The 23,974-nt window shown below is 39.1% G+C and overlaps 1 protein-coding gene across 3 annotated transcripts in view; it reads right to left on the minus strand.

Annotated features, from left to right (window-relative positions):
- Positions 1–1,785: 1,785 nt before the first annotated feature.
- Hmcn1 (hemicentin 1) overlaps positions 1,786–23,974 on the minus strand; it is a 440,991-nt gene continuing 418,802 nt past the window's right edge. For 2 of the 3 annotated variants that reach the window (XM_076547591.1, XM_076547593.1), the window contains 7 exons: positions 21,921–22,034; positions 20,845–20,970; positions 17,976–18,104; positions 14,065–14,415; positions 9,999–10,118; positions 4,681–4,807; positions 1,786–3,177 (listed from right to left, as the gene is read on the minus strand). In XM_076547591.1, the coding sequence (XP_076403706.1) occupies positions 2,811–3,177; positions 4,681–4,807; positions 9,999–10,118; positions 14,065–14,415; positions 17,976–18,104; positions 20,845–20,970; positions 21,921–22,034 (1,334 nt within the window). In that variant the 3' untranslated portion in view covers positions 1,786–2,810. The remainder of the gene's footprint in view (positions 3,178–4,680; positions 4,808–9,998; positions 10,119–14,064; positions 14,416–17,975; positions 18,105–20,844; positions 20,971–21,920; positions 22,035–23,974) is intronic. The other variant, XM_076547592.1, reaches the window with a different exon arrangement.

Consider the following 23,974-nt stretch of genomic DNA (forward strand, 5'->3'; position numbering starts at 1 on the left):
TGTGTGTGTGTGTGTGTTTCCCCTCTTTTGATTTACTGGTCTGGGATTATTTATTTCTTGTGTTTTCTTGGGTGTGGTTAACCTCTTTAGGTTGGAGTTTCCATTCTGGCACCTTCTGTTGGGTTGGATTTGTAGGTGGGTATTTCTTAAATTTGATTTTATCATGGAATGTCTTATTTTCTCCTTCTATTGTAGTTGAACATTTTTCCGGGTACTGTAGTCTGGGCTGGCATCTGTGGTCACTTAGAGTCTGCAGCACATTTTTCAAAGCTCTTCTCACTTTTAGAGTTTTCATTTAGAAGTCATGCATTATTCTAGTAGGTTCACCTTTATATGCTATTTTATCTTTTTTCTTTGCAACTTTTAATATTCTTTATTATGTAGGTTTAATGTTTTGTTAATTATAGGTAGAGGAGACACTCTTTTCTGGTCTAGTCTCTTTGGTGTGTTTTAAGCTTCTTGTACCTTAATAGGCACCCAGTTCTTTAGGTTAGGGAAATTTTCTTCTATGACTTTGTTGAAAATATTTTCTGAGCCTTTAACCTGGGTGTCTTTTCTTTCCTCTACTCTTAGTCTTAGATTTGGTCTTCTCTTAGTGTCCTAGATTTCCTGGGTGTTTTGTACCAGGATTTTTGTAGATTTAACATTTTATTTGACTGAGGTATCTATTTCTTCAATCATGTCTTCAATGTCTGAGGTTCTCTCTTCCATCTTTTGTATTCTATTGGTGAGAACTGCCTCTGGAGTTCTTAAATTTTTCTTTTTCAGATTTCTTTCAGTTTGGGTTTTCTTTATTGATTCTATTTCCACTTTCAGGTATTGAACTATTTTATTCATTGCCTTCCACTCTTTATTTTCTCATATTTATTTAAGGGATTTATTCATTAGCTGAGATATAAGGAGACTACAGTTAGGTGACAAAACTGTGAGGCAGTGAGAACTTTTACAGAAAGAGTGACGTCTCTGCCACTAACTAATTGAGTTCTCTTAAGTTGCACAAATTGTCTATGCCCAAGGTCCTCTAAAATATGAATGATAATACCATGTATATTGGGCTGTTGTGATGCCTACAGCTTATTTTTATTCCTAAAACTTCAGTATTTATAACAGCTGTGTGTGTGGTTCAAATGTGAAATGTCCCTCATAGACTCGTATGTTTGGACACTTGGTTCCTCCTTGGTGACACTGTTTGGGAAAGTTATGGAACTGTCTAGCCTCTCCCCAGAGTCAAAAGACCCTGATAAATCACCAAATGGCATCACCATTACCTTTAGCTGTGATATTTGAGCCCTCAGCTGGGATGCCCTAAAGCTAGAACACCCCTGTGACTTCCAGTCCACATTAAGTGGAGCTGGGTTTGGCCTTGAGGGTCTGCATTCCAAGGAGACCAGAACCTTGCTTTACTGCTTCTCTCTTGCCTGCCTACCCCAGCACCCACACCAGCCAATACTCCTACCTCTAATACTCCAACACCCTCTATCTTCCCAGTACCCTCAACACCCCTTGGACCCCTTGGTGGCACCTGTCACTAAGGGAGGGCTTTGAGGTTTTATGATCTGGTCCAGCTTGTTCTCTCTCTGCTTCCTGAGTGTGAATGCAATGTGATCAACTGGCTTCCCTGCTTTCCCCTGCTGTTAGCACATCTTCCTTGCCATTATGGGCTTTCTTCTTGTAGAACCGTAAGCTAAAATGAGTCCTTTCTCCCTCAACTTCTCTTCTCCCAAGTATTTTTATCACAGCCACAGAGAAGAACCCAATACAATCTATAAGGAAGCACATCTTGGGTTCTTAAGAAAAAGAGGTGAAAACTTTATTTAGGCTGATTTTACTGTAATTTTCTTATAAAATAATTTTATAAAAGAGTCCATAAAGATATTATATAGAAAATACACACTAAGGTAATATATACACTTCATAAAAATAGAATACATCTTGACAATTGCTTACAGAGTCTGTTACCACCATGTACAGTGTATTGACGTTTAACATGTTAACTTGAACATATATGATTACAAATAATCAAGAAATCTCTTCTATTGATATGTCTTAAAATAAAAAATATGGAATGTAAAAGTTATGGAGCTGAGTGAATAAAAGTTTATATCAAAATGTCAAAGACCCATGGCATGGGTGATTGTCTAAAGGGGAAGTAACTTTCTGATAACATAGTAAGAGGTTCAGATAAATTTCACAAAATCACTGGGACTATATCTTGAGTATTTAATCATGGTAAGTTCCATGTAGGATCAAACAAACTTATATCTGCACTATACTTCAGAAATACTGGTGTTTCTCTCTCTCTCTTTTTTAATTCTTAAAATTGAAAAAAACTTGAAAGGAGATATAGAAGTCTTATATCAATATTTTAAAAATCTTATATTATGCCATAAGCTTTTATCAAAACACATAAAAACTGGTTTTATGCTTCTAAGAATAGCCAAATGCTCAGAAATCTATTTGAATTACTTTTTAAATATTGTTTCCAAGAGAAGGATCTTAGCTATTATGCTATACACAACATCACTGCTGTGTCCTGTTACATGATCAGAATAATCTTTGGGAAGTAACTGCTCCAGTGTAATAAATAAAGAAAATAATGAAGGACTCCACTAGACCTTACTGGAAGATACACGACTGTAGTGGGATCATACAGATACCTCAGCAGTACCAAGGAACATGCAGATAACAGAGTACAGCACCATTTTCAAGTTGCTGAGATTGCAACTGTTCAAGAGATAGTAAACTGTAGGGCTCCTTGATTGCCATGATTAACGAGGTTGAAATATCTGGACTAGGTTCTGGAGTACTTCCTAGTATGGGTAGGCAGACACAGATATATAAACTATGAATGTGGTCTGATACTCAATGGTCCCATTGGCACTGTAGGATAAAGCTCGAACCTTCATGCGATAGGTCTCTGCCTCTCGTAGTGGACGGGTAGTGTACACTACCCCTTTCAGGTTTTCATCCCTTAAGGCAAAAGGAACAGCTGGTTCCTCATCTACCATGAGGAAAGTTGTCCTGGGATGCATCACTCCATCCTCTGTGTATGCAACCAGCCGGATTAAATCTTGATTGGCAGCTATTCCAAATGGGAGAGAGACAAGTTTATATTCCAAGGCATATGGGCTCAAGGTACATTCCAAGTCATTGGGTGGGCAGTTCTTGAGGCAGAACCTAAGGTTAGAAAATAAATGAGACACACATTTAAGTAAATGGTTATATACCTTGGAGCAGGATAAGATATGACATAGGTGATCTCGATCCATGGTGACTCTCAGGAATTTGTTTACTTACAAAATGTGGCTCTCCCATGTCCTAGATCACTAACTCAAAAGAGATGCCAGGTAGCTAAGAGACTAGCATGCTCTATAGTTAAGTATCAATATCCTTGCTCTATTAAAACCAGAAGAGTTGGAGTTCCTGAAGTAAGCAAGAATACTTTAGTTCTTTTTTGGTGGGGTGCTGGGATTAGATGAGGGCCTTGTGTACACTAAGTACATGCTCTACCACAACTCCAACACAGTCCCAAGAGCACTGACCTTAAAGTAAAAAGTCAGTTTCACAAACAAAAAAGCATTAGATGTATTTTGGAAACAAGTGCTTCTTGAGACAAGACCATAAGTTACATCATAACATTTATCTTAATGCTGGTTGGAGGTTGTTGAAATAGGATGTATAGTTATTTGGTTCCTTTTTCTCAGAACAATTAAAGGTCACTTAGGATTTCTAGGGGAGGGTGTCTTCCTTTTCAACTTTTGTTTCATATTATTTTACATTAAAATGATTTTCCCCTTTCAGAACTCATGCTGAGTCATAATGACATTTAAATTATTTTTTTTCTAGAAATCTAGAGGGAAAAAACCTCACAAAGGACTATTTCATGAAAACATACTCTTTAGTCATAGCGTTTTTAAAGACACATTGTAAATCTATATTTTTTAATTCTCTCTTTCCTTTTTCCATTCCTATTAATCACAAACAGGTTTATGGAGGGTTCTGGGCAACACACACACAGTCATGCTACAGTAACTTGAGGCATTACTAGGAGGAAAAAAAGAATGAGCTCCAGTGAGTATTTGGCAAGGGGCAGAGACTGTCTACGATGAACATTATCCCTTGCTTTCAAGTTTCCAAGTTACCTTGGTCCTTGGACAGTGTGGGGAAAAATTTTAAGCAGTTTATTCAGAGCCAAGAAGACAGTCAGACACCTGGAAATGTAAGGACGATATCATCGATGGGCAGACTAGTGACTCACCCTTGTCTCTCTCCTTCTCTTGCTGCGTGGTGAGTCACCATAGCAACAGAAAAGGTACGCCTTTGACCAGTCTACCTGGTGACAGTTCTTACCAGCTTGAGGCAGTACAAATGCAAGTAGGGAATCTTCAAAAAGGCAGGCTCTGCACCCCACAAAATGTTTGCTGTTGTGGGAGAGCCCTGGACCCCACACTGTGACTCCATGGTGGAAAGCCTCATCCAGGAAGGCTTGGCAATCACAGATGACGGTTTGGTTTGCAGGGGAAGCTGCCTAATGAGTTCATCTCTTGTGCATTTATAGAAGAAGGAACACATGGTCAGCCTGCATTCCCTCATGGTTACTGATTTCCTATGAGTTCAACATGACTGTAGACAAACAGAGGGTTTCCAGGAGCATGTCTGGAATAGGAAGGTGAAGCATACCCCAAAACAGGATCCCGCTGGTAGTTGGGCGGACAGGGTGTGTCAATGCACTGGTAGCTTCCTCTCATGTTGAAACACATGCGATTCGGCCCACAGCGCACGTTCTGCTCCAGGCATTCATCAACATCTAGGGACCACACAAGGATACAGGGCATCATTAGTTGGGGTCAAGAAGGGCTATCGTAGCAGTCATTAGTATTTCACTGGGATATAGAGGCAGTTCTCATACCTTAGTCCTCCAGTGAGCTTATTTGTCATATCTAAACTTCAGCCACAAATTGGGGCGTGTGACTCCCAGTCTATTTATTTCCCTGACTGTTCTGAGGACACGTTTCTCTAGTATATGTTAAAAGTCAAAGGAACATAAGAGCTGCAAAAGTAAGAGCGTAGCTTTTAAGAGCGCTCATGTGCCTCTTCCATTTGAAAAGCAGAATACACGTGAGTTTGTCAAGCAAGTAATATTTTAAATGCACGTTGACCAAGCCAAAAAAAGGGGGGAGGGGCATGTGAATACTTTGCAAAGTGAAGAACCTTTTTATAGTATGAGCAATTCTTGTACTAGAAGTTCAGATTGTAGGGAGGGAATGAAGACAGTACAAATGAAAGGATTCATGCTGCAAACCCACAGGACACTGTTAGGTAAGTTAGCTCTTGAAGAGAGAGATAAATTATAGAAAGAAAACCTCAAGATTAAATAAACAGCCCCCCCAGTCCAAGTTTTATCAAATGGAACAGAAGTGACTTGCTCTGGCAGCAGAGTCCACCCCCAGCAGTGTGGGATGGGAATGCTTCCTGGAGCAATGGGAAAAAACGGCAGAAACAGGCAAGTAACAGACATTGTTTTCTTTGTGGTTTCCTCACGGAGTTATTAAATGGAAACACTGATGTAATAAAACAATTTTAAAGTAACACAGAACTGAAGGAAACTTTCAAGCTTTCTGAAAAGGTTTTTGTGCCATAATTCAAAGCTGGGTTTGTAATTGAGCACCAGAGGATGAGAGGTCCGGGATTAAGAGAGATTTCTGAATGAGCATCCACAAAAATCCAATAAATACTTTGAGGTATTTTTGAGACCCTAACGTTATTATTTTGCTTAATCTTCTCACTGTGGCGATCTGAACCTGCCTGGTGATACATGAGGATTTCCACCAGTATGAAGGCAGGCAAGTATTTCAGGTAACCAATTTCATCATTTCCCACAAGTTCACCCTGCCCACAACAATCTGCCTGAGAACTTCATGTTCTGGAGGGTTTCTTCCATAACCTTCATTTACTTTCCCGAGAAAGGCTGCGTGAATCCTTGAACAAAACTATGTTCTTTTTTTACAACCAGTTTTCTTACAATAAAGAATCAAGAGTGTGAGCCGAGCAATGGTGGCGCACGCCTTTAATCCTGGCACTTGGGAGGCAGAGGCAGGCAGATCTCTGTGAGTTCAAGGCCAGCCTGGGTTACAGAGTGAGTTCCAGGAAAGGCGCCAAAGCTACACAGAGAAACCTGTCTCAAAAAAAAAAAAAATAAAAAAATAAAATTAAAAAAATAAATAAATAAATAAAAATAAAAGAATCAGTGTGAAACACACTTCTATTTCAGTAGTCATGTCTATTATCTGTGAGTCAATTTTTAATTATGTTTTTTTATCCTATGAATATGCTATATCTCTTTGACAAATTGAGGTTGTCTTAAAGATAAAATAAAAAGACCTTGAGGAGAATGTGAAAGAAATTCAGTTAGGCTTCCCCCCCCCCCCAACTTCAAAATTTCCCTTTGTCTCTGACTTTGTATACTGATCTGATGCAGAAGCATGGAGACCAGTGGCCTGTGGCAGCCATAAGAATTGTGTTACAGGGGCAGTGTGTGTGTGTGTGTGTGTGTGTGTGTGTGTGTGTGTGTGTGTGTGTGTGTGTGTGTGATAAGAGCTGTTAGTATCCTAGAGTTTCATTGCTTTAGGATGGGTCTAGAAAGATGCATAAGAACTTGTAAATACATGTGTTTGACATGAAAGCTGAGGGACTATTGAGGGGGGATCAGTGAAGGAAAGGGAAGAGAGGTGAGGCAAACATTGATGGGAAAACATGAGCAAGGTGCAATGATATATTTTCATGAAAACATCATAGTGAAATCCATTATTTCGTACACTAAAATTAATAAAAATATAAAAAAATTATTGAATTATTTCCTAAACACAAGAATTATCCATATTTTCCCCACATTATACATTCAGTCTAAACAGTCAAAAGTTAATATCGCCTCATAAATGTTTGTATTTTACAGAGGTCTTTGGATGCTTCAAGCAAATGTGAGAAGTGTTTATTGGTCTGCAGAACTATAGTCTGTGTTGAGGAAAAAACATCTGTCTTTAGTCTGTAATAATGTCTGCTTTCCATAGGAATCTTTGTAAGCACTATGCTATTAGGCAGGTGACCCTCCTTTATCTGTGGTCTACTCACTGTTCTTAAAAAAGGAAGGCAAAACAAAAACAACAACAAAAAGGACAAATAAAAACAGAGAAATAAGGCAGAGCATGATGGCATACCCATGTAATCCCAGCACTCGGGAGGCAGAGGCAGACGGACCTCTGTGAGTTCCAGGCCAGCCAGTGCCACACAATGAGACTTTGTCTCAAAGAAAAATTAGAAGAATAATACTCTTGTCTTCTATAATGGACCAGGTGATGATATCCAATAAACACCATAGGAATATTACAGGAGAAACTGAAGTGGAGGCAATAATATAATCATCTCTCTTACAAGAAAAGAATGACAACGTGAGCTGGAAAGATTTCATATCAACAACACTAGAAAATATGATTCATTTAAGCAATTGCTTCCAGATACTTTAAAAATAATCAAGGTTAAATATACATCTATACTATAGAAAGTATGAGTAACCTGGACTCCTGGTAATCATGCACTATTTCTTAAAAAGCATAGAAGACAGAACTCCTTTCAAATTCAGTGTCATTATAACATTAAATTTTTCTTCTAAAAAGCATTTGCTTTTATCAATAGTTTTCCAACAAAGCATTGTTTGTCATGTATGAAAGCCTATTTGAGTTTTCTTTTTTATTTAATATTTGTGTCGCATAAAATCAGGCTGAGGTTTTTTTTTTAGTTTCTCCTCACTGTTCCTCAAATCTGGATTGGTCACACTTTTTGTATTTTTTAATTTTATAGCTGATGACTTGTACTTTTGACAGACTTCTCTGTCTTTGTCCCCTCTGACACTGTTCACTGTAATTTCCTACTGACAAGGCCATAGCATAAAAAAAAAAAATGAAAATCATCCCCCATGAAAACCAGCCTCTTGCTGCTTGTGAATGCCTCCAACACTTTCTAAAGCTCTAAAGAGACTCCCAGTTATTCTTTAGAGTAAGGAATTCTTTAAAAGGCAGAAATGTTTTCTCTCGTGGCCTTTTAAAACCACAAAAGTATGTAACCCGTTTAAATTGCAAACGCTTCCATGACACCTGTTTCTGATTTGCTCACAGCATTTTCCACTCTGCAGCTCAAATGCAAACTGAAAAATGTTTTGAGCTAAATGAGGGCAATTAAAAAAAAATGGCAAGATTTAGAAAAGAAGAAAAAATCTCTCTAATGAGCGTATCATATAACCCTTTAACTTTGCTTAAGGGATTTTGTGGTTCAGTTGATAATTCTAAATGCTTTGGTATTTGCCCTGAGTCCTTTGGTGCCCGAGAGATCTGTAGGAAGGATAGTGGTAGTTTGGGCATTGGTGCTTCTTCTTCTTCTTCTTCTTCTTCTTCTTTTTTTTTTTTTTTAAAGTTTGAGACAGAGTCTCATGATGCAGTCCTGGCTGGTCTCAAACTCACAGTGATCTGCCTGCCTTTGCCTATAGAGGACTGGTATGAAAAAGCATTTGCCACCAAACCTAGTGACACTGGTGTTCTTTTAGAAAGATGCCTGGGCTGAGTCAGTTCCAGAGCATGGAGAGTCAGCGCTTAAACCCCCTGCTCCTGGGTGTACTGCCTGCAGTGGTCACAGCACCGTAGGAAAGATAAAAGGCCATGGGAGAATATACACTCTAAGGTTTGGTCTTGACTACACTCGGATATGGGGGGTTCACATAGTTACCCTAGGTAGTAGTTTTGTATACATTTGTATACATGACTGGAAACCCCACGGATGCTGCTGACTCAAGTTATTTGTGTAAAGTATATTCCTGACAAAGTGCAGTGATTGATGGATGGGAGTAAAGGTTTTACTGAGTTCAGACGTCTCCAGCCCCAGCGTCCTAAATGGGGAACCACAGACAGTGTGAAGAGTAGGGAAGGGGATGCCTCTTGGTACATGAGGTAAAGCCATTCTGGCTACAGGTCTTGGTTTCCAGGCCACATCTACAAACTGCATTTCAAGCAAGTCTTTTGTGGAGTCAAAAAAAGGGAAAATTTAATCTCCATTTTATTGCTACTGATAAAATACTCTCTTAAAGAGTTTATAGGTGTACTTTTCAAAAGGATATAGTTTGTATATGACAGAAATTAAAAAAATCAGAGACATACATCATGCTTAGATTTTGTTCATAAAATTGAGGGAGATTCTCAGAAGAGATAAATGGGCTATTTCTTTTTAATCTAAGTATATTTTGCAGTATAATACATCATGAAAGTGCCATTCTCTTTTCATATTTTTCACACAAAACAGGGAAAAGTGGCGACTGGTATTTTTCCTTCCCATTTTCACTCTGCTTTGCGCTCAACCTCACTATGGAACCTGTAAATTAGTATTTTGATTTATTTACATTTGTTTGCATTAGAATGTAAGCTCCTAAAGGGAAGGACTACCAAGTCATTTGTTTTCATCCTTTACCTCCAGCAGAACTAGTATATGATTGTGAGTCTTCATTTGTAGGGTCAAAGAATGACGAGATTATTGCCATTTCATCACGGATAACCCTAGAGATCAATCTAATGGGAGAAAATCGAGTGGCCCCTCCCATTGTAGTCAGTATACTAATTATTCCTCTCATTTCCCCTGCCACCCTAGTTAGCTGGTGAAAAAGTTAAATTTTTAAAAAGACGTGTCCCCTTTAAGTGGGAAAGGTCTCGAATATGAACGGTGTCAATGATTCTTCAAGGAAGACCACCAAGTATGTGCCCCCATTATTTTCCTTCACTGAGCCACCTCCCTCTTGCTTTTCCCACTTGCAAAAGTATTGTTTAGCTACACATCTGAGCAACGAGTATGGAAGAAGAGGAGCAGCCAGGGGTTTGGTGATAATTATTCACAAAATCTTCTCATGTTTTCCACATTGTTTTTAATGTCACACTGGAGCAATGAGCATTCCAGCCTCTTCTCACCTTGGCATGTTTTCCCGTTGAGCATGAGTCGATAGCCTGGCGGACAGACACACTGGTAGCTTCCGATGGTGTTTTTGCACTCATGTTGGCAAGTATCTCTGTTTTGACATTCATCAATATCTGTTCAGAAAGAAAGCAGAGTGTACGATCATGCCAAATGTTAAGCAGAATCTGTGACAGAGCCATCAATACCAGTGGCTGACATAAGATACATTTCCTGCTGATTTTACATTCATGCTCTTAAAAGTGCTTAGAGCTATTATACATCAAAGTTTGTTTTTAGTGAAATAAATAACTTCGTTACAATATGCACCACACTATGTTATAATGTACGAACATTTCTTTATCATCTTATATGCACAAATATGAGCTGAAGCCTCAACTTTGCCATTTTTTCTATGTGATGCTAAATTGCATTAAAATACAGGGGTGACAGATTTGTATAGGATCCTAAACCACCAAAGAACTGACTTTGTGCTAGAAAGGTAAAATTTGCCTGGAGGTTTCTTTTTATATTAAATGGAAAAAGAGCTATCCATTTAAAAATGATTATTTTGTATGCATGAGTGTTTTGTCTACATGTTTGTTTGTGTATCATGACTGTGCACTGTATATGGAGGCCAGAAGAGGGTATTGGGTCCCCTGAGACAGGAGTTACGAACTGCTGCAAGCTGCCTTGTGGACGCTGGGAATCAAATCCAGCTCCTTTGGAAGGGCAGCCAGTACTCATAACCATCTCTCTAGCTCCTGTTTTTTTCATGTAAGCTTTAGATGTCAGTCTCTCTGCATCTTCTCCCTACAGCTTCTATACATAGCTTTTCCATATGCAGGTATTTTCAGGTGGAAATATTTCCATATTTGTGAGAAATACTTCTCAATCTCTTTATATAATGGCTAAGTGCTAGTGGTAAACACATGTCTACAGCTGTGCTAAGCTGGACCGCCCCTTTAACGTCTCAAAGATTTCAGTCAATTCTTCTGCCAGAAGGAAACATAGAGACCACCTATTCTGTGTCATTGGGTTTGTTGGAAGATTCATGCACTGCAATAAATGGGAAAACATTTTATAAATCACAAGGGAGGTGCCAGCTATCATTAAATTGAAAAAATATCACACACACATTAAAAGTACAGTGAAAGTAGATGATAATCCAAATTCAACAATTGTTTTTGTATTCCAGTTGCGGTTTGGGTGGATCATCTCTTTCATGGTCCCTGAGTGTACACTAACCAATGGAACACTGAAGAATATGGCAAGAAGTAGGAACAGGAATGCAGAAGTGTAGAAATAAAGAAAAGACAAAGTGAGGCCTGGGAGATGTCTCAGAGCAACTGGATTTGTTCTTGTTGTGTGCTTTGCACATGCTAAAAATATAATTGCAATGATTCAAAATCTGTTAATGATACATATTCAGCAAATATTCACTTCCCATGTTTATGCATCATTTTAGCTAACCAAAGTATTCATTTCATAATTTGTGTGAGTTATTTTTGTCTTTCCTCTTTAAATATTTGCTTTAATCTAAAACAACAATAGAATTTCAAATGTCTTTGAACTGCAAGTCATTAACATGGAGCTTCACAACATATGAATTTTAAAATGGCCAAGTGTGACTTCTGCTTTCAGAACTGAAACAAAGTTCATTATTTCTGTTAAGCCCTGGGATCAACTGTTTAAAAACTAAAATTTGCTCAAATCTCACAGGATTCCACAGTGTCAATTTAATCCTTTTGTGACTTGTCTGTCCCAGATGGTTAATTAAGGGCAGTCTTTGTTTGTTGTAAGTTGCTTTTGTTAGATGATTCCAGAGCTGTCTGCAACCCCAGTGTGAATATCTTTATTAGTCCCAATAAAATGTTCACCATATTTTAGGAAATATCCAAGCCTCCTCATTGTCTCCTCAATAAGTGGAAAGATCTATAGGTTATTGAATTATAAAAGCTTACTTTAGATTTTACATGACTGATATATTCATTCTGAAACAGTCCTGAACAATGTGTGCCTATCAAAGGGAGATAATTTTGATGCACACAGTACTGGTGTAATACAAACATCAAGAAAGAAAAACTTTACTAGACTCAGTATGAAGGAGCTGCAGCTACAGGCCATGATGGGAAGGAGGAAGTTGGGTTACTAGACTCTATATGATGGAGATGCTGCTATAGGCAATGATGGGAAGGAGGAAGTTGGGTTACTAGACTCTATATGATGGAGCTGCAGCTACAGGCCATGATGGAAAGGAGGGAGTTGGGCTGATAGACTCTATATGATGGAGCTGCAGCTACAGGCCATGATGGGAAGGAGGGAGCTGGGCTGATAGACTCTATATGATGGAGCTGCTGCTACAGGCAATGATGGGAAGGAGGGAGCTGGGTTGTTAATATGAGAACCTTTCTAAAACTACTCTTTACCTTCAGGTGTTAGAGCACAGCAATTAGGCGGTACACGATGTGAGGGCGTGGTTTAGTTTATTTACAGCATGAGCAGGAGCAACAATTTTGAGGAAAGAGAATAAAAATAGAACAGAAAAAAAGAGTTTGTCCAAAATGAAGAAAAAGTGGGATGGTGGCTGGCGCCAGAGTCCCACCAGTAAGAATAACTGTTCCGAAGACATTCGGAAAGACAGTATGAAGAGTGAAACGTTTTGACTAGTGAAGAGTCAGATCAAAACTGTAGGCATGGAGGGCTGCCAATCACTCAGAATGATGTGATATGCAGAGAATCAGTGGCTGTGGGGTTATTTTCCACATTGGACCAAATGTAGGGCATTGTTAATAAATGGATTAAAGTTTGAGCATATGCCATTGACTGTGTCTATAGTTCTGGAAAGCTCATCACAGAACAAAGTTCACATAACCATAAAAATAAATTTTAAGTACACCAGGATAACTAGAAAGAAAAACACTGGAAAAAAATATGAATGCAATAACAAAGTATGAAGCTCAAATTTTCAGAGGGTCTGGAGGATATAACTAAACCCAGGCAATAGGACAATCTGGGTTCACCTGAAGTTGACCAAGGAAACATGTCAGAAAAGATAACAGGATGGAGAAGAGTGAAAAAAAAAGAAGAAATAATAATAATAAAAAACAAATCAGAAGGAGAAGAAATCCTTAAAACACTAAGAAAGTTTAAATAGAAAGTGCATGCCACTAAGGATAAGCAAAGTGTAGAACACATAAAGAGAGCTGTAAGGATGAATGGTCTGGTCCAACAGTCTGAATTTTTACAGGATTTCTCCCTTGTTTCCCTCTTTTCCTGGTGGCTTTCTTTAGCCATCTGACAAGCTAGTGGGGCCAATTGCTATTTGCTAACTCTTGATGCCTAGCTCATTGACATACAAACTGGATACCTACCGAAAGCTGAGTTAAATATATGGCAAGGGGAATATTTACAACTTAGCTGAAAATAAGGTCTCAGATTTTCTAGGGGAAATTACAGTTAATGTTTGTAAAATTGAGTTACTGGCTTTTGAGTTTAGATAAAGATACTAAGCACACATATTTTGGAGCAACGCAAACAAATCTTGCTCTGGATCACATTATCTTTCTATTCATAAACATAGAAAATAATCTAACTGAGAAATTCCATGGTGAAACTAGGGACAACAGCCAACATCCGGATGTTGGTTGTTATATAGAACAGCTGTCTGAGTCACTAACACTCTCATTTCTAAGCCACTAATTTTGCATCATACAAACCTACGATCTGATCACTTCATATTATGTGACAATATGAGTATCTTCCTAAAAACTCACATTATAGACCACACTGACATTTATATCTACATAGGATTTAATCCAGTAACACTTTTCAAGAATAATCAGAAAGAGAAACTTAATATAACACAAAAGATTATCAGAATGCACACATGCAAATACACCGTTTATTTAGATGAAGTTTATAGTCTCTCAGGTGCCGGCATATATGTCTTAAAACTTTGAGTCAGTCCAGACTTGAGATGAGATACAGTTCAGTGCACTGAACACAGGTGCTATAGACATGCTTAGACTCTGGACAAGAAGTGAGCTCACAGAAAGGAAATGCAATATGGCTGACATTTACCTACACATGTGTCATGGTTTGCCTCAGAGCCTTCAGGGCAACTTTTCCTAATAGTCCTTCTAGTCCTGGAGAAAGATGCTCTGCTGTTTCTATACTCTGAGTAGGAGCTGTAGAGTTGTGAGTGCTGTCTGTAAGGCTGCCGAGGCTGATAATCACTTCTCACAGGGGAGAACCGGGCATGGTTATAGCTACTGTATTGAGTGCCATAACTCGACAGCCTCTCCAATCCAGCGCAAGATTTCCCATCCCCTAACAAATGTTGTCCTGGTGGACAGACACACTTGAAGCTGCCGGGGGTGTTGGAGCACTGATGTGCACAAGGTTTAGGTGCTTGCTCACATTCATTAATGTCTGCGCATGTGCCATGATCCATAAAAGAGAGAGAGAGAAAAAAAAGCATATATACACACAAAACAATCAGTCTGTGAAACAAAAACTAAAGACATTGTATTATTCTCAATAATGGTGCCAAGGCTAAGCACCCAGTTATGAATACTTAGAAAGAATCTGTGCCACTGTTTCATACGTGCACATTTTATTTAAACATCCATACTCCAGCAGGTGCCCTGGGAAGCTGGATACTAGTTCTGGGCATCCATCTTCTCTTTCTTTTACTGTTATAGCTGTAAGACCCAATGAGATATTGCAGCCTTGTCCCCTTGCCTTCAAGGTAACACCAAGCTTGGATGTGCATCACTTTGGGCTACGCCGACACACGTCTTTATATGCAGCATGCAAGACTGCCGTTTATGTATTTCATCTTATTTTAGGCTAGTCATACAGCAATGGGTTTAACTATGGAAATACTATAAACCCCACACTCAGCTTTCTGAATTAAACTGGGCAGGGACATGCTACAATATTAAAAATGTTTCACCTTCCTTTGAGAGTAAAGATACAAAAAAAAAAAAAGCATGGAACCCAAATTAGTGTAATTTATAATAAAACAAAAATAATTTAAATGTCTCTGTGTATGTCCTAATAAAATGATATATGCATATATCAAAATTTTTCTCTTTTTGAAAAGATCTATTTTATTCTTAATTTTTTTTCTCATGTGTATGTGTGTGTTTCTTCTGTGTGTTTGTGGGCACCCTCAGAGGCCAGAAGAGAGTCTAGGTCCTTGGAGCTGGAGTTGCAGGCATTTGCTAGCTGCTTGCTGCGGGTGCTGGGAACTGAACTTGGCTCCTCTGGAAGCCTCGTAACTGCTGAGCCATCTCTCCAGCCTTTCCTTTTCCTCTTTTGACTCACAGATTCCTCAGATGTATTTCTAGCTCTCCTGGTTGGTTCGCACTGTGGGAAACACTCACGTGTTTAGATCCAGTGTTCATGAATCTATAAAGATCTGTATGCTCATTTATTATTTTCTTATGTAAGTGAGCTTCGTCTTTCCACACTGATCATGGCCTTCATAACTATATTCCCTACCCAGCGGCAGCAGGGCTCCTTGCCAAACAAAATTGCCTCACATTGCACCTCTCCTTGTCTTCCCATTACACAGTTTGGAGAAAATCTAAGCTCTTTGCTCTGGCCTCTGTCTTCTGCCCAGCTGTGCTCCAATAGCTAGCCCTGTGTCCATCTCTGAGCACGGCCGGTGTGGACCCACCTGCCCGGCTGTGGCCTGTTTTCTCTTTAGTGCTTGTTTGAACCTCCACACACTGGCTGCCCCTTCACCCCACTCTCTGGAGTGGTGCTGCTCACCCTGGCCTGCATCATCCTCCCGCTAGCCCTGTTTGATGTTCTTAGATTGTTAATCACCATCTGATTTTGTACTCATATTTATCCTGGAAGTACCTTTCTCCCCATGAAAGGTAAACCCCATGAGGGCAGAGACCTGCTCTACAGTGTTTAGAGTTAATTTCCCACAACTGAGAACATCACTCAGAACAAATTATGTGCTCAATAAACTCTGCTTGAAATAAAGAAGCAGTGAGTATGGATGCCTGGGGTCAAGTCTGGTCACTAACAGTAGAAACAAAAAGTGTCCTATAGTGAACTGTGCCTTGAGGACAGAGAAACCTGGATTTAAAAGTGGAAGGAATGGTAATTCTGTTGGTCCTCAGAGGGCTGAAATTGTATGTGGAATTTGTAGTCAGCCATCTCTACTAGTGCATCCGGTCTCTCTACAGTTAAAACTCCCAGATGCATGGATACATAACTACAAGCTTGCAGCTTTTCTGTTTTGAATTATTAATTTTGACTTAATAGTTAAGCCAAGCTCATTTTCTTCCTAGATATCAAGGGAACAAAGACACAGAATCACGTTTTACTGAGACAAAAGCTCATCATAGCTTGGAGAATTTTATAATGTTGTTTTTCTTTTTTCTTATATGTCAACAAATAAAGTGTTTCTTGGCAACTCATCCTGCAAGTTGAAAAACCACATGAAAATCAGGGATCAAAACGAAATCCATTAATCCATCACTACAGTGGCAGGAAAACATTAGAAAATGTTGAAAACAAAAGTAATAATTTGTTTTAAAACCTATTCTGGAAAGCAAAAATTAAAATGAACATTTTAAACTCTTCAGGGAAATGACCTTTCTTTATTCCTCAGAAGAATGTTAGATATACAACTACCGATCCATGTCCAGAACAAACTAACATTCCACTCCATACATCACTGTAATGGCTGTTCAAGAAATTCAGTGACAAGATCTAGACAGGCATTGCATGTTATAGAATATAAGCTATAATATCTAAATAGAAGAATAAAATGATGTGTTACACATTTATCCTATTAATATAATAGCTTATAAAAAGGGTGCTGGCATGAACATTTGCTATGTGCAAAGTACTATGCTAGGAGCAATATAAAAACAGAACTAATTGCTGTAAATTGTTTAATAGACAAACAAGACAACCAATTTTAAAAACAGATTATAAGACCCTAAAGCATATATCAAAATCCCATTATTTAAAAGTCCATATAGTTTTTTTTTTACTTCACTTAAATAGTCTGATGATAAATGACTTAATAGTTCAGCTTCTTGATTATAGATACACATTTTTTTTAAAAGTACATGGTTACTCTGTGTGTGCATGTGTACCCACATGTGAAAGACAGGGGGCGGGGATAAAGTGTCTACCTCTATCACTCTCTGCCATATTGCCTGAAAACTTTTAGGTTCATGGTTTTGGCTAGGCTGGCCAGTGAACCCCCAGTGTTCACCTGTTTCTGTTTCCTAATACTGAGGTTATAGGCAAACAAGGCCATGTGCTGTTGGTTTTCTTTTCTTTCTTCTTCTTAATGTGGGTGCTGGAAATTCAAACTAAAAAAAGTTTCCAGGCTTGCACGAGCAAACACTCATATCCACTGGCCCATCTTCCCAGCCTATGGTTATCTTCCTGTAGATATCGCTCACCATCTGCCTTATTCTATAGTGCATTATGACTAGAATGGAAACAAATAGGCAATTGGAAGAATTGAATGAGATATTTTTAGTTCAGAGAATAGCATACAGTGAACATTAAATATTGTAGTCAATGTAATAATTACCAGTTCACCTAAATTGTGCTAAGGTTTTTATATGCTTAAATTTTCATACTACATATAAATATATTCTGTACTGAATAAAATGTATCTATGTAAACATTTATGTCATGTGCCTAGAGAAGTAATAAGATAATCACGAGAATCAAGTTGCCATGGCTGTTATATTGGAAGTTCACTTTGCTATATATGCATTACTTAGGAAACACTCAGGAAATGGCCATAATATTACTTGAAATGCCAATATAAATTGAATTCAATGTGAAGTCTCTGAGGTAGTAACCAGACTATGTTACAACTTACTAGCCTACTTATACATCTACTAGGTGTAACAATAGAGCATGACCATACATGTCTGCTAAGGCCAGGTAACCCTATCAGCAGTTGAATTACTCTGGATGGGTTTTTGTTAACTTACCAATACAAGGTCTTCCAACTCCTTGGGACCGATAACCTCTTGGGCATGCACACCGGTAGCTGCCTCTCATGTTCTCACATATTTGGTTATATCTGCACTGATGGGTCCCGTCTTTGCACTCATCGATGTCTACAGACAGGGAGGCAATAAAAAGCAGTATTTCCTCAAACCTGGAGTCATCATACTTAGAATTCACATTCTGCTGATTGTCAAAGGTCATGCTTCTCACTATGTTGTTGAGATTATATTAAATTCGGATTTAGGACTCGGGAGTCAGGAAACCTGGGTTCAGCTCTCAGCACTGCTGCTATTAACTGGCCCTCCCCACCCCCTTGCTTCACACTGTGGAAAGAGTTTTGTTCTTTGTTTTTGGTTTTGCTTCTTCTCTGTACTTCGATTCCTTTGGCCCTCTTATTTGTCCCAAAGGTCATTGTGTAGGCAGATTTGGAGCCATGGTGCTACATGGCTGCTGACCCCCAGTTCCACAGCTGCAGCTGCCAGCTGGACATCTCCATGTCCTCTCTGAACTGCACTGCAAAGGCAGCATGCCCACTTTTACCCTTTCTCTCTTTCTTATAGCAACAGCACTCCTTCGAAGTCAACCCTGGCTGCTAGTATCAGAGTCATCTTTAAGTTACTTTTGCAGCTGGGTAGTTTTGTAACCTTCCACTGAAGCCATAGATGTCTCCATTTACATTCTCACTGAGCCAGATTTCTGCTGTCCCTTCTTATTCTGATATTTCAGTTCATGTCATTTCTAATTATCTTAGACCTAATTATAGAGTCAATATTCCTATAAACAAACACTGCTGGATGCTATGGTAGGCGATGCTCAGAACAGGCTGCTACTCCACTGAAGGAAAATAGTTAGCTATATGCATAGTGTTAGAGCTACAAAGTGTTTGAAAGGTGATAGTCCAGGACTTGCCCCTAGAAGTTCCTAGGTATACAAACCCTTCATGTACCTCAATTATCAACAAGTGGTCAGTATTCCACATCTAGCTATTTCTTCTGAACACAGGGCTTTCTTGTCTTCCCTTTCCTACCGTCAGCACAAGTTAACAGTCCCATCAACTTAAATTTAAATGTGCTTACTTCCACCATGCTTTTGATAGTCTTACATATGATCGCTTGATTGCTGTCTTGGTCGCTGCTCAATTTTATTTGCATCTTTTATGGTGTTTTCATTGCCCCCCCCCACCTAGTTTTGATAGGAGAGTAAGCCGAATTAATGCTCTGTTTTTATTTATTATTACATTTACTTATTGTGTGTGCGGAGGGAACTCACATGCCACCACACACGTGGAAGTCTGACAGATCTCTCCTTCCACAGTGTGGGTCCCAGGGACTGAATTCAAGTGGTCTGGCTTGGCTATAGGAGTCTTTACCTGCTGATCTATCTTTTTATTTTTTTTTATTTTTTAAAAGGATTCGTTTATTTATTTTTTTAATTTTATTTTATTTTATTTTACAATACTATTCAGTTCTACATAATAGCCACAGATTCCCTTGTTCTCTCCCTTCCTGCGCCCCTCCTCTTCCCCCCAGCCCACTCCCCATTCCCACCTCCTCCAGATCAAGGCCTCCCCCAGGACTGGGATCGACCTGATAGACTCAGTCCAGGCAGGTCCAGTCCTCTCCTCCCAGATTGAGCCAAGCGTCCCTGCATAAGTCCCAGGTTTCAAACAGCCAACTCATGCAATGAGCCCAGGACCTGGTACCACTGCCTAGATGCCTCCCAAACAGATCAAGCCAATTGACTGTCTCACCTATTCAGAGGGCCTGATCCAGTTGGGGGCCCCTCAGCCTTTGGTTCATAGTTCATGTGTTTCCATTCATTTGGTTATTTGTCCCTGTGCTTTATCCAACCTTCATTTCAACAATTCTCGCTCATATAAACCCTCCTCTTTCTCACTAATTAGACTCCCAGCACTCCACCTGGGGCCTAGCCTTGGATGTCTGCATCCAGATTCCTCAGTCCTTGGATGGGGTTTATGGCACAACTATTAGGGTGTTTGGCCATCCCATCACCAGAGTAGGTCAGTCCCGGCTATCTCTCCACCATTGCCAGCAGTCTTTTGTGGGGGTATCTTTGTGTATTTCTGTGGGCCTCTTTAGCTCTTTGTTTCTTCCTTTTCTCATGTGGTCTTCATTTACCATGGTCTCCTATTCCTTGTTCTCCCTCTCTTTTCTTGATCCAGCTAGGATCTCCCGCTCTCTTTCCCTCAACCCTTGCCCTTGATCTATTTTACTCACCCACTTTGTTTTCATTAATTGCTGCAGTTTTTAGATCTACTAGTTCATGTAGGCTGGTACAGAATAGATAAACAAAGAATAAACTTAGAAGAAATATAACTTATTTTATATTCTAAGTTGCAAATTGATGACATCTGGTGACTTTGTAAGCTGTTACGGAATAGATGACAAGGAATAAAGTTGAGGTAAATAGAATTTATTTATTTTCTTCTCCTTGATTTAATAAAGTAGTTCTAGAATAATTATATTTTAAAATAAGTCTATAAATAAGCCTTTTCTTGACTTTGCTGTGAAGTTCTAAGCAGATATGCTAAATTTCAAGCTAGAAATCGCATGAGTTAATGCTAATCTATGTAGATATTAAACTTTGTAAAAAAAATGTTTGATGGACAGGAGCTCAAAATGGTCCTAAGTCTGCATAAGGGGCTTCCATCTCCTTGTACTCCATGATGTTGAGATTCTAAAGCTCAAGCATGCCAGGACTTAGAGGAACTAGTGGAAAAGGATTTTCTTGTTAACTCAGTTTCCGTCATCACCTTATTCTGGAATAGATACCTTCCTTAGCTTGTTGGTGTTAAAGAGTTCTCTGTCAGGGAAAGAGCATGGCACTCACCAATGCAGGTCCCGTTTTCAGCCTTGGTCATTCCATTTGGACAAAGATCAATGCACTTAAAGCCACCTCGGGTGTTCTTACAGTGTTGGTCTAGTCTGCACACATTCTGTCTACATTCGTTCACATCTCGACAAAAGAACAAAGGTGATACAGATGAGGTAAATGATTGATTCCACTTCTCTAGAGAAAATAATCCTTAGGATTTTAAGGTAATTATAAATCAATATACATGTGTATAACATAATTGCTGCATGTGATAAAAGTGCTTAAGTCTAACAAGGTACATTAATTTATTTTACTTTAAATCAGAATGAGAAAGTATTATTTCACAGAGTTGGTAGCCATACTTATATATGATATAAACTTAATGTGTATACATACATACATATCCATGTATATATAAACTTAATGTGTATACATATATGCATATATTTGCACACACATATATGAATGTAATATATATATATATATATATATATATATATATATATATATATATATAAAATGTTTAAGACCCCAGTGGTTTTATCATTCAAGTATGGAGCTGGGAATCTATAAAATGTCACTTGATTATGCTTTTTGTACAGATTACAAGCATGGGCATAGCTCGGTACTTGAATAAGTAAGCATGTACGTTTAGACAATTCAGCACTGAAAAATTAGAGAAGTCTGGAGAGATGGCTCAGTGGGTAAGAATGCTTGATACGCAAACATAAGGATTGGGGTTTGAATTTCCAGAACCCATGTAAGAACCTGGGTGTGGCTGCATGTGAACCCATAACCTCAGTGCCATAGGAAGGTAGAGTCGGGAGAATGGCTGGGGCTTGCTGGCTGCCTGGTCTAGCAGAAAAACAGTGAACTTCAGTTTCAGTGGGAGATGCTGTCTCAAAGGAATAAGCTGGAGAGTGACAGGCCAGGTCATTGATGTCCTCCTCTAGACTGTGCACACGTGCATACAAGCTCTCTCTCTCTCTCTCTCTCTCTCTCTCTCTCTCTCTCTCTCTCTCTCTCTCTCTCTCTCTCTCTTTCTGAGTTACATCAATATAATCATTGTGAATTCAAAGTAAGCATCTTACCAATGCATTTTCTGCCTTTGAGTTGATAGCCAGCTTCACATCCACACTGGAAACTTCCTATGACGTTGAAGCAGCGTTGGTGACAGGGATTGGATTCCTGACATTCATTAATATCTGTCAAATAAGATCAAACTTTCAGTAGATGTTGTTAGGAAAGCTGAGGACATTCATTCCAAACATTTAATCATTTACCAATCTTGATGATGATCATGGTTAAGACCCCAGACTAACCTGATACATGCAGTCTCGTAGTCTCTGCTACACAATTAATACAATCAGCTGCCGGAAAGGGCTTATTCCTCTAATACTTCTAAACATAGATGTTTACTAATGGTTCAGAACTCTGTTGGTTAAATTCTGGCTTGCTTTAAGTATTTTACTGTGTGGCCCCCACCCGTTTCTGGGAATTTTAAGCTCTGGAATTCTGTTGAAAGACTGGAATGAAGATAGAAGAAAAGAAAACAAAGCAAACTGACAGGAAGCTGGAAGGTCCTTTGCAAGTGGCCTTATTTCCCTGCCCTGGTTGCTACTCTCCTGACAAGCCTATCGTGTTGTGTCTGACTTAGCAACCTCAGCAGCTCTCCTCTCCTTCTCTGCGGTCACTGCCAAACTCGTCCCAACATGACCTGGTTGGTTCACAGTGTAAAGAAGAGGAGGATGCAAAGCCTTGGTACCTTCCCTTCTCTCCCTTACTCAGTCCCGGGGCGGGGGGAGACAGAGAGAGAGAGAGAGAGAGAGAGACAGAGACAGAGACAGAGACAGAGACAGAGACAGAGACATCCCCCTCTCATAAAAGAAGTCTATCTGGGTTTTGCACCTCTGAAGGCACCTTCTCTTTTCTCATGAACACGGGGACTGTAGCCCATCAGTTGACCACTCCTCTTGTGTAGGTTCGAAGTCCATCTTTCTCTTTAGTCCTAGGCATAGTCAAGCCTCTTCCCTCTCCTAGGTCATATATACCTCAGTCTCCTTTCTCCTCTCTGTTGTTCTAATACAAATCCTTCAAAAGGACAATTGCCATATTTAGGCTCTTTGTTCTAAAAATTGAGACCGTCACTGTCCCTTATTTACTCCCTCTACTTGAGATCTTCTAATTTAGCTCTTGAAAGGCACAGCGTATTAATTCATATAAGTTCATGTACATAATCAAATACTTGATGATTCTCTTCTTGGTGTATCTCTTGCCTTTCCTTTTCTTTGTTTGCATGGGCCCTCATCTCTTTTCACATTGCTTGCCAGAAAAGGCAAATGCCATTAACAACCAGAAATGAATAACATATTGCTTCTATGTGCATACCTATATATTGACTTTCTTTTTCTTTACTTATTCTTTGTTTTCTAATCACATTATTTTATACAAGTTATACACGATTTTTTATAGCTTGATTTTTCTCGTTCCTGCAAAGTGGCTGATGGTGTAGGGGAATCATCCCCTTCTCTTCCTACTATTTAGTTTGGGATCTACTCTTTTTGACTCTGTGAAAAATCCTGACATCAGTGTTGTCAGTTATTGCCAAAATTTTGAATCAACCATGGTGTCATTTAGTAGGTAAAAAATAAAAAAGCGTGAAACATTCATATGGTGGTATATGACTTGGCCCTAAAAGAAATGTACTGTGAAGCCATGCAAAGAGTCACGAAGGACCTCAATTACTAACCCTAACCCTGTCTCCAAGGCTGTACACTGAAGAATTCTGGCATACATTGTTATATACATTTGAGACAAGGAAACACTGTGGAGACATTAAATATATCAGGATTGCAGAGACAGAGATGGACACATGGGAATCAGCGTGTTTTTAGGATCATGAAACTATCATACCAGTATAAGTCTGTGCAAATACATAGAATGTCCAACACTGAGAGTGAGCACTAATGTGCAGGGTGGCCTCTGGTGGTGTCTCAATGCGGCTCATCAAAATGAAACAAAGGCAACACAGGGCAGCAGGAAGCTGATAGTGGAGGGAATTCGGATACGTGAAAAGGGTGTCAGGAAATATGTGAAACTCTACTTTCCGGTAATTGAAAAAGATTTATTTTAATTATAATTATGT

The sequence above is a fragment of the Peromyscus maniculatus genome, chromosome 11, assembly GCF_049852395.1.
Source record: "Peromyscus maniculatus bairdii isolate BWxNUB_F1_BW_parent chromosome 11, HU_Pman_BW_mat_3.1, whole genome shotgun sequence".
NCBI lineage: Eukaryota > Metazoa > Chordata > Mammalia > Rodentia > Cricetidae > Peromyscus > Peromyscus maniculatus.